The 11,448-nt window shown below is 34.7% G+C and overlaps 1 protein-coding gene across 1 annotated transcript; it reads right to left on the reverse strand.

The window, feature by feature from the left end:
- Positions 1–1,348: 1,348 nt before the first annotated feature.
- On the reverse strand, positions 1,349–6,873 carry LOC132175664 (tobamovirus multiplication protein 2A). Its single transcript, XM_059587683.1, has 7 exons — positions 6,756–6,873; positions 5,797–6,110; positions 3,196–3,295; positions 2,855–2,935; positions 2,669–2,773; positions 1,760–1,960; positions 1,349–1,651 (listed from the first exon to the last, which is right to left on the reverse strand). Exons 2-7 carry the CDS (start codon positions 6,033–6,035, stop codon positions 1,544–1,546), a joined length of 834 nt encoding a protein of 277 aa, XP_059443666.1. The 5' UTR covers positions 6,036–6,110; positions 6,756–6,873; the 3' UTR covers positions 1,349–1,543.
- Positions 6,874–11,448: the final 4,575 nt, after the last annotated feature.

Here is an 11,448-nt window from a genome sequence, read left to right on the forward strand (position 1 = left end):
ATCTAATATTTTCTAGAAATTGTACTTATATTGCACCTCAATTTATAGCAAAAACGGCTTACATGTTTTTGTACGATATATGCATCATTTGGTTGCTTTAACCCCATTTGACGATTCAAGTTTTAATGTAGAAGTTAACGTATAGCATGTCAAAACCATCGGTGTTAGTCGTTTAGTAGCCTCACGGAAAACTCCAAGTGGCTGGGCATGTGTATTAGGGTGAGAGTTTGACTCTCAAAATAGAAATCTTCAATCCTATTAGTATTTGCAGCTTTTGGTTCCATTAATACCTTGATGGGATTGAATCAGACTATAACTCAGTCGAATTTGAAGGAGTGTCTGCGATTTTTACCATCTTGACCCTCATATGCAGCTCACAAACAAAGCAGGTCCTACTATAGTCACACCACACGTGATGGAGCCCCTTGTATACTGGAAACATCTATCATGATCATTTTACATTCTCCAGCACCAACAAGAAGATCCCAAAACAAGCACACAGGTATACCTTGAGCAAAACCCACCAACTTGAGTGTCCTTGTCCAACAAGAGAGAAATTGGACCACACACCAAGTTTGGTTGCCGAAAAAGAAATGGCGAAGAACCGAACCACTGATACCGACATGCACTAACAATGGGGACCCTCTAAATGGCGACGAAAATGAGTTCGTCTTTTTCAACCTTCTGCGTTTAGATATTTAATTGATAACTTTTTAAGGCAATGAAAGTGAAAGAACGCATGTCGTGTAATTGAATATGTTAATATGTTAATCACAAATGATGTAATCAATCTTTACGCGGTTTCAAGTGTTGAAAGTTTGTTGTGGGGGCGATCCCATCCAGACAGATGAGGCCAGATCAAATTGAGCAACGGTTTTGGGCCCAAACGTCGACCGTCACGACCCAGCCGATTATCCACTATGGAGGGCCCCCCATAGTAAAACCTATGGATTAGGGCGCCCACGGTCCCTTCTCTCTACTCGGGCAAGGAGGTCTCTCGTCTTAATTTTTTACAATTCTCGTCTTCTCTCGTCGTTAGATAAAAAATTGTAGAAGATCTCCCTTCCGTAGCCTTGTTTCAATATTTTTGTTTCTACTCTTTTTATGGGTTTTGTTTTTTTGTAAATGAGGGTTTGGTATGTGAATCCTTTTTTATTTCTTTTAGAAAAATGTTGACCAATCTATCTGCCGAAATCATGTTGAACTTTAGGGCTTTTCTTTTTTTTTTTTTTTTTTTTTTTTTCATATTAAAGAAACTGGGCAGAATTTGTTCATAATTCCGTAGATAAACAATGCTCACCTGCAACTCCATAAGAAAAGAATTGTTCATTTACACACCAAATGGTACTACTACAAAGGAAAAGATTTGTTTTTGGGATAAAATCACAAGGGGGTCGGGGAACAAGAAAAGATCCTGAAAAATTTGTGTTCTACACAAACTCAACAAAGAGAAAAAGATCAGCATCAGATAAATTTGAAGTTTAGACACAATTATCCATGGCAGCTACCTTCAAAAACCAACCCGACAAAATTTATCAAGTCATTACATGATGGTGCAACGGCTCCTTTCTTCTGCTGGCTGTGTGGCAGCTTGCTGGAGCCTGTGCGACTCCGATGGGTTGTACGTAAACTCGGACGTATCGAGCCCATACTGGTTCATATAGAGTTCAGAAGATCATTCAAGACTGCCAGATGGAAACCCCAGAAAAAACATACTTAAAATACTCAAAAGGAAATCTTCAGCTAGAACAGATTATACCTTTTCTCTCATGCGTGCACTCCAAGCATCACTTCTACCAGGACGCTGGTCATGGGTGCCAGCAACAGGTACACCTGCAGCTGGTGGAAGTAATGGCTGCCTAATCTGTTGCCTTGGGGCATTAATGAGCTCATCATCACTGTCATACTCTACTGGTCTGTTTGCTGCCCTGACCACAAGCGCCAGAAAGAATAGGAGTGCCTGCAATTCAATGGAGAATCCTAATAAAAGAGCCAAAATGAACACTTTTATTAACCAGTGCTTCTCAGATTGTACCCAATACAAAAGTCCAAAATCATTTGGGGGGAAAGAGAGGGTTTGAAATAAAGTCACAAAAACACTCCCATCTCAATATTTATTTCTTACTTCATCCACACCAATATTTATACATGTCACTAATTTTCTTTTCGTCCTTTCATGGTAAAGGTTGAGGGGATAGATCAAGATGGCATGCAAGTCTACAAGGGAACATTTTTTTTTATAACGAGGAACCCCTCCAAGGCAGGGCCACTTCATGTACCCATGTACCCACCCCTGGTTAAGTAAACCTCGGACCCATGTAAAACACCCTCTCTACACAGATCGGGTAATACTCCGACCTCGCCGGCAAGCTGGCCCCAAGGAATTGTTTGCACCCCAGGGGATTCGACCATTAGACCTCATGGATTACCACAAAGACCAAGGCTCTTACCAGACAAAAGGAACAAATATAAAAGGTGAATTACTGTATTTGAAAAAGAAATATTGTCATTCAAAAATTCTTTGCATCTTTATGCTCAAGAACCCCATCGTATTTCTACTTCATCAAACGGAGCCTACACAAACACTGAATATTCTTGAGACATGATTTTTAACATTTTGAAAATCTTAATTCTTCAACAAAAGTGAAGGGATTCATGTTGTGCTTACCTCCAAAACAACAGCTCCAAGAGCAACCCATTTTACAATTTCCCAGTGCTCTTTCAGAAAGTCATATATCACCTCAAAATCTCCAGTGCTGTCTGTGGGAATTTCCTAGAAACAAACTCATACAACTAATTAGGTGACCAAACACACCAACTTAAATTTGAAAACATCCATTAAAACAACACTCACTGATTCCCAGCTTTTGTCAAAATATATGAAGGCCGCAAATCCCAGCTCTAACAAAATCAACAAGATCACCAATACCGAGTACTATCTTGGCTTAAGGAAACCAATAATACCCGAAAAACAAAAACAAAAACAACATAAAAGGAACATGATACAAGAGCAATCTATAAGCCATTGAATGTTTTATGGCATGCCATGATGCATGATAATAGTATGCATGGGAATGGTGCATACAATGGCTGCATTGTAGTTATTCTTCAATGGATAAGCTATGACATATATATCTTGCTTTTTTCTAATGAATAATATCAATTCTAAGAAAAATATCTCGGTTATTTGGATACACAAGTCAAGCAGCATCCATTCCCTGTTACAGCTCCGACACAACCAAAAAAAGAGACGATGAAGAGAATCAGTCCTATTCCAATAAACAAGTATATGAACCTGCAGAGACATGATACAAAAAACAGAATTAGGCAATTCCTAGACAATAAATGGTGCAAATAATTTCAGTCAATTGCATCGTTTGAAGCCCTCCAAATGGTCTATAAATATAAAAATATGAATAAGAATATCTCTAGGAGTCAGTATAGGTTCATTGAACAACATATATACATATAATACAAGAAACGGAATAACTAATGGTTGTAGGAAAAATATATATATATATATTGGGATGCAGGAAAAAAAAAAGGGCAAACTAGAAATACTACAAGCCAATGCCTAAGACCAAGTTTCGTAAACTCATATTTGATGAATTTCTTTTTCTTTTTCCTTTTCATTTGGAAACTAACTCACAAGCACCACAAGACTTGAACCTGTGACCATACCCACCATCCATGCTTATGGGGAGTAGAGATGCCATTTGACCCCATCGCCTCTTGACCACACAAAAAAATCTACTGGTTATAAAAAAATAAATCAAATTAGAGATGCTATAAGCCTAGAAGCCAAAGCTTTCTGCTTAAGGCATTGAAATCAAGATAGACTCTCAACCCAAATTCAGCTAAGCATGATTCAGCTTTTGATCTAGGCTGGTCAGCATGTAGAGGAGGTTAATTTTGGTTCAATTGCTCAAGTTATACAGAAGCTGAACAATGGTAGCATTTCTGCCTTAATTGCAATTAGACTGGTTAGGGAATGTCAAGTGCAGCAAGCCCACAAGAAAGCCAAAGTTGGTAATGCTGATTAGTTGACTAATTAAAGCCTTTGGGTTCCAATAAGCTTAGCTTCCAGAGAGGCCATCCATTAGCCTTGCCTAGCTATCTTAACTATCAAGTTAAGGAGCGTTCTGACTCAATTTGTTCAATTTGGAGGCCTTATAAAGATGTATGGGGGCCACAAATAATATGAGTTGAGACAAAAATATAATGGGCTATAATTATTTGATGAATACCATAAACAATTGGCCTGAGTGGCAGAAATCAATTAGTATAGCCAATACCAAGTGCTTGTGATAAACAGGTTTCATTAATTTTTGTTTTTGATAAGTAGGTTTCGATAAATTTAAGTTAGTTGATTTGGGCCATCAATCTATATGCTATACATGAAGCAATTATACTTGTGTAACTCTTAGAAAAGAAAAAGGTCGATGTAACACCAATAACAAAAGAGGAAGGACTCTAAGAGAAAATTCAATGAGAAAAGATTGATGGGAGTGCATAGCACTATATTCTATATAGGATCAACAGGCAAAAAGAATAATCTGTCTAGCAACTCCGAGTATTATAACTCTATAAGTTAACTATACGAGCACAAAGGCAAAGATACATAGATCTTATTGGTGTGTTATTCTTGGATACTAAAAACTAAGTACATATAACACTTATACCGATTTCTACAGAACTATCGCCATCATATTATCAACATCCCCAAGGGCCCAGATACCATCATCCTTTTGAAACTTGACCATACAAACATCATTGCATCAAAAACCTAACTGCAAAACTCTTTTAAGGAAGCCTCAACATCTCACACCATCTAGTAAACAAGTTGGAATTTGCAGACATAAGAAACTTTGGCAAAGAGTAGCATATACATACGTTGATTAGGTGTTGGAATTTCTCAATAGAGAGATGGAACCAATATCTAATGTCTCAAACCAGTATCAATCGTTGCTTCCGGCAATTAAATGTAACCAAAACATTTTAAACATTTAATATGCATTTGTTTAAAGACCCATGTATTAAAAGAAGTTTCAAGAGCGTGTGAGGCAGATCTTGCAACAGGCTTTCACTAAGCAATAATAAAATTTAATTAAAAGAATAATCATACGATGCATAACACACCTGTTTCACATGAGATATAGTTAGCCCTTGCATCACTGTCAATATCACACAAGGTTTTTCTTTTCTTCCCAATAGAATTTCATTTGATCATTGTATAATCACCTAACCAAGTTGCCTTAGAAGTTTAACAGTGAGCATTAGCATTTATTGAATACATACCAGAGGAAAACAATGCAGCACCAGAACATGACCATAGCATCTTGTTAATAATTTTTACCAAGACATGTTTAATCTGTTGCATTAGAGTCAATGATTTTTTTTTTATAAGTAAACAGAATAGAAGATAGGCGTGAGCAGCAGGATGCATTAGAGTCAATGATGACATGCAAGGATTCCAATACTACTTACAGTTACAAAACAAAAGTAAACCCACTTCACATTCTATTCATTTCTCAATGAAATAATGAGGGAAAAGCAAGAGAATCTAAAACATGGCCTTCCTTCATGACCATATAAATTATTTTCCTTCACCTTTCCTCATTCCGTCCAAAAATCAAGTGGAACTCAAGAAATTTGAGCTATAAAACATCTAATCAATAGGAATCAGACATGTCGAATTCAAAATATAAAGTAGTCATTCAACAAGTTCAACCATACCAAAACTAGCTACAACTCAGAAACCCAAAAAATAAAAGCCAAAGTTGTCAGCCACCATACCAAGCTTTCGGAAGGTCATCAAAAATACTAGCTGACAGGGAAACACCCATGAGCAGGGGTCGGCCGAGCTGTATCAGACTTTCATCGCCGCTCACCGGTGAGGCCAAAAGGGAGTTACTGGCAGCTCTTTCATACTCAACCAGTAAGTAGATCCCATAGCCCACCATGGCCAGACCCACAAGAGTCAATAAGAAGTTCAGAAGCTTCAATACGCACTCTAAGCACCCTCTGCATGCCATTGTTCACAATTCCTCTAATCCCTTCAATCAAACTCCAAATGGGCCTCTCCTATTTCATCCAATTGCCAATATCTTCTACACAAATCCACCACATTTACCCCAAATATCAATAACATAAACATATCAATTTTACAAGATCTTTAAAGCTCGGGCAAAGAATTGAGTAATGAATCCATATACTTGCTGAGAAAAGTCAAGGAAAGAAGATTTAGTAAGATTTAGTCATTTTAGATTAATTCAGTATTTGGGGTCCCAAAAATAAAAACTTTAAAACAAAAACCCATAAAAACGAATTTCAATTCAGCTTGGCCATACTGCCTAAATCAACCATTTGGCTTAGCTGAGCTTCGACCATAACCAGCCAAAAATAAAAAATAAAAAAACAGCATTTGATTTCAACTTCCAGTGTGGGCTTCTCTTTCTTACATCACTTTTTCTCGGCAACCAAACAGAATTTTTATAAATATGTTAGCAATTCCTCAAAATCATCAAAATCGAACATTTTCAAAAGAAAAATCCGAGTCCAATAAGCTCCGATCATCCAATGCATGCGAATTCCCATCTTTAATTACAAATCATCAAGAAAAGGAAACACAAACAATCCAATTTATTTTTAAGAAAAAGTTGAAAATATTAGGATAATCTAGTTTAGATCTTCTTCACCAAAACTAAAAATGCAAACATGGGAAAGAGACAGCTTAGAAATTTTCAAGAACTTACAGATATAACCGATGGTTCCACAATCAGAGATATGAGATTGCGAGCTCTGTTTTTTTCCTATTTTCTGATTCTGAAAACACAGAGAGAGAGAGAGAGAGAGAGAGAGAGAGAGTCTAGAACTTCAAAGGTGGAACTGGATGGAACAAAAGGAGGCCCCACTTTCTTGTTTTTTCTTTTTTTCTTTTTTTTTTTTTTTGTGTGAACAGCTGGCATTTTCTTTGCGCTGTCTTCATTTCAGTGCAGAATTACGTTTCTCTCCTCAAAGTAACCTGGCCGGGTGCTAGCACAATAATCCACAATTAAACTAATAAAAACATTTTAATATGATCGCCTCTTCTCTTTAAAAATAGTGACAATAAATAAATAAAATAATCAGAGGAAATAGTAAAACATGTGTAATTTTAAAAAAATAGATAGTTAAAATTAAAAACTGAGCTTTTACCCATTTTTAATTTTGTTTGGTTTAACTTTGATTTTTTTTTTTCTAGTTAGGATGAGTGTCTATGGATGGTTCTTTGTTTTTGTTTTCCCTAGCTGTGCTTAGCTTAAATCTTTATACACATGTAGGCATCCATTGCAAATTTTCAGTTCCTAATATCGAGCTGACGAATATTATATCTGCTATTTACACATATGTAGGCGGATAATGAGATATGGATAAGTATAAAACTATTTTTATACCATTTATAAATGCATTTAACTCAAAAATTGGACTATGCTTACGTTAAAAAAAAAAAAAAGAACTCTTAAAAGGTTTTTAAAAAAAGAAGTCCATGTGAATTAAGTCTATAGTAAAAACAAAAACAAAAAAAATTAAAAATTAAAAAAAAATGAAAAAACGTTCATTTAAAGCACCATATTTGTCTGGTTAATAATGTCAATTCGCATTATTGATTATACCACTGTTCGAAGAGGGTAGCGCCCTGATCACTTCTTTTTAACTTTACAATAGTTAAACGACGTCGTGTTCTTCTCTTTTTTTTCCCAAGTAATTGAGAGAAAAAGATGAAAAGTATTACCCAAAAAGAATAATCACATTCTGGTGTCTTCTTTTTTAAAAATAAAAATAAAAAAGCTGAGGAAATATTGAAACCCATCAAATATAATTGGACAACAAAAGGAAACTAATATCTCATTAGTTTGAATTCTATTTGTTTTTATTTTTTTTTTATGTAAATATTAAGAAGATCAATAAATTAATCGCCATACTCAAAACCGTTCTATTATTATTATTATTATTTATTTTTATTTTTTTGAAACAAATGTTTTCAGGAACAAGAACAAAATAATTATTTTAAATAAAAACAAACTTCCACTTAAAATAGAAATATGTTTGTCATCCCTAGGTTTGTTTTCATTAAAACAATAAATTGCTAGAAGTACTAAACATGTTTAAGAAAACATAGACAAGTGGAATATATAAGGGATGTTAACAGGACACGTGTCAGAATCAAGAACGGTGCAAGTAACAATCAACGGTTGAAATTAAAGAATCGGTGCTAGGACGGTGATGTGGTCCACCGTCCAGCCGTCCAGGTGATTTTAATTCGTGTCACTATAATATATATATATATATATATATATATATATATATATATATATCAACTGAATTAGAAAAGGATGTAGCAAATAATAATAAAGTCTATTACCATCACTAAATATTAATAGCAAAAAAAAAAAAAACTCATTATAAATTTATAATCTATTATCTTTGCAAATCATAATTTCATTTTTTAAATTGAGGTTCCCAGAGTTTTAAGTTTTTATAAAATTATTAGGACAAAATGTAAAATCAATCTTTATGGTTTACTTAATTGTATCAAAATGAACTCATAAATCCTTGATATATGCCAAAAAAAATAATTTATTCTTTATAGTCAAATTATATCTACTAACTTAACAAATTATATTAGTGGGACACTGATTTAAATAGGACATGTGTCACACTACCGAAAATCTATTGAAAATCTGTTAAGTCAGTAGACATAATTTGACTGTAGGGAGTAAATTATTTTTTTAGTGTATATCTCTGAGTTCATTTTTGATATTACAGTGAACTAATTACGAATCAAGTTAATCACATGAATTAATTTTACATTTATTCCAAATTATTAAAATCATAATCAACATTCTTATATTAAGTTGTATTTAATTAATTGTAATAGTACGATTTGAATTGGTAAATAAAATAATTTTCAATTTTTTTAAAAATAATAATAATAATTTGAACTAAAAAAAAATAATAATAAAAAAAAACTAGGTAGGAGCATTGGCGGGAGAATCTGCCAGAGTGTAATTTGTAAATACTTAAAAAGGAAAATAAAGGAAAAGGTCCTACCGGTGGTTCAATGATAACAACTACCGGTCAAGATTCAAGAAGATCAAAACCATCATAATAATAATAAATTATTAAATTTATTATTATTATTATTATGTCTTCCGACCAGAACATGGCAAATCCCATGTTAGAGCATGTAGGGTAATAGTTGCAGGCCCATCCCATGCCTATACTTTTTTCCATTCTATGCCAAAGGAAATAAATTTTGGTAGGTTTGTTAATACATTTTAGTCTTTTAGAGGGTAATTTCTAGCTTTTGTTTGAAAAGTATTATAATGTCACATAAATATTATAAAAAAAATTGAATTTTTTTGATTATTTGTTAATATTTTTATTTTAAAAAGAGAAGAAAGAAATAGTAACTCGTTTAAAAAAAAAATAAAAAAAATAAAAAAAAAAAACCCAGAAATTCGAGTATTGTACCCAAAATAAAGCAACTATGATTCAATCAATCAACTTGTTCTTGTGGCACAAAGAAAAAGTGTATATTTTTAGTGAGTGTTTTGATTTGAAAAGTGTTTTTGATATAATGGAAAGTTGAAAAGTGTTTCCAATAGGATCTATATTGAAAAGATTTGTTTGTGGAAAAGATTTATTGTTTAGTATTTTCATCCTAACTGTTTTCTAAAAGGTGTGCTTTTTGAATTTAAAAAGAGAAAATAATAATAATAATAATTGCATTGTTGGAGAATAGGATTATTGGAGTAGAATCTCCACATAGGCGTGGGCCTAATCTAAAGGCAAAAATCATACCCCACGCCTGCAACGGCCAGAATAGAACATTAAAGTATGTTTTGTTGAACAATTTATTGGTCCAAATTTATAGTACAATTACGACAAATTTGTAATAGTTTCAAAATTGCAATCTCTAAAATAAGTTATTTACTCTTTTCTAATTGATAAAGAGCAGGAGAGATCAACTTTGATTCTTCTACTTGAGCGTGACCATAGCAGTATTTGAGTCTTGATTCACAGCACACGGCGTACTGTGCACGCCTGTGCAAAATTTTTTTTTTTTTTTAATGGCACGCCGTGTGCTCTTTTACTTCACCCGTAGTACTTACTTCCTGGTCCGCAGGCACTCCCTCAAATCCGACAGAGTCATAGCCCAACCTAACCCCACCTGAACATCAACGAGAATCAAGGTGGTTTACACTAATCAAGTATGAAAATTCTCATTGCGGGATTCGAACCCATGTCCCAGTGTGTACTTAACCATTTTGAGAAATTTTTTGAGGCGATTGAACCGCCATCCTAAATGATAATTTCCAAATACGATATTGAAAAATAAAAAAGTGAAAAACACAACCTTTTTAGTGGGCTTGTGAAGATTGCAATAGTCAATAGACAGGGCTTATAATAGCCCATTCAGTGTTGGACTATATGTGAGTTAAGGCTCTTGGCACATACACCGGGCTGCACCACTTTTCTAGGCTCGATAAATTTCCCGTGTAGGCATGGCCTTCAAAGAGGGCCCAAATTCTAGCTTCAAAACTCTCAGGTTTTGTTAGTCAATCAGGTTAGTAGGAGTGTTAAATCCTTCCCTTCTTCCAATATTGGACAAATCTTATCTTTGATGTATAATACAATATTAAAAAAAAAAAAAAACCTGAAACTAGAGGGAAATTGCTTTGGCACATAGACTCTGGTGCATAATCTAGCTTGTTCTGTTGTTCATGTTCAGCTCTATCTGCTGGAGTTGCAGTTCAACGATTGAGATCCTCTGGTTTTGTAGTCTAGTCTAGTCCCAAGGATTGGGCTGACCCTGGGGATTAGGTATAACATACGGTCCAACATCGTCTCTTCAAGCGACACCAACCCTAAACAAAGGACCTTACCAAGTGTGTCAATGAAAGATCACTTTGATGCCTAAGTTAGTCCCAAGGATTGGGCTGACCTTGGGGATGATGTAGAACAGATGGTCCAACGTCATCTCTTCGGGCGACACCAACCCCCTCAACAAAGGACCTTTCCGGGTGTATTGACAAAGGATCACTTTGATGCTCAAGTTAGTCTTAAGGATTAGGCTAACCTTGGAGATCAGGTAGAACAAATAGTTCAATGTTATTTCTTCAGGCGACACCAACCCTAAAAATAAGACCTTACCGGATGTGTCAACAAACGAAGAATCACTTTGATGCTTAAGTTAATTCTAATTCCTCTGTGGGTGCGGTCTTTCTGAACCTAGTAGACTCGTTTTCTCAATCCTTGGCCTAGCCTAACTTACTAGTGGTGGACTCTATTGGCTTATCTTGGGTCAAGGAGCCCTTTACTTGGGAAAATTATTCTTGGGTACACCATAGACTATTTTGATACTCTTTTTCTAGTAATTCCCATATCATGCATTCAAAAAAA

The sequence above is a fragment of the Corylus avellana genome, chromosome ca3 (genome assembly GCF_901000735.1).
Source record: "Corylus avellana chromosome ca3, CavTom2PMs-1.0".
In the NCBI taxonomy this organism is placed as follows: domain Eukaryota; kingdom Viridiplantae; phylum Streptophyta; class Magnoliopsida; order Fagales; family Betulaceae; genus Corylus; species Corylus avellana.

Excerpts from the sequence above, each read along its gene's own strand:
- LOC132175664 (XM_059587683.1), bottom strand. The coding sequence starts at position 6,035 with ATGGCATGCAGAGGGTGCTTAGAGTGCGTATTGAAGCTTCTGAACTTC. Across the intron at positions 3,296-5,796 it reads GATGACCTTCCGAAAGCTTG|GTTCATATACTTGTTTATTG; the intron begins GTATGGTGGCTG and ends ATGTCTCTGCAG. Across the intron at positions 2,774-2,854 it reads TTGACAAAAGCTGGGAATCA|GAAATTCCCACAGACAGCAC; the intron begins GTGAGTGTTGTT and ends GTTTGTTTCTAG.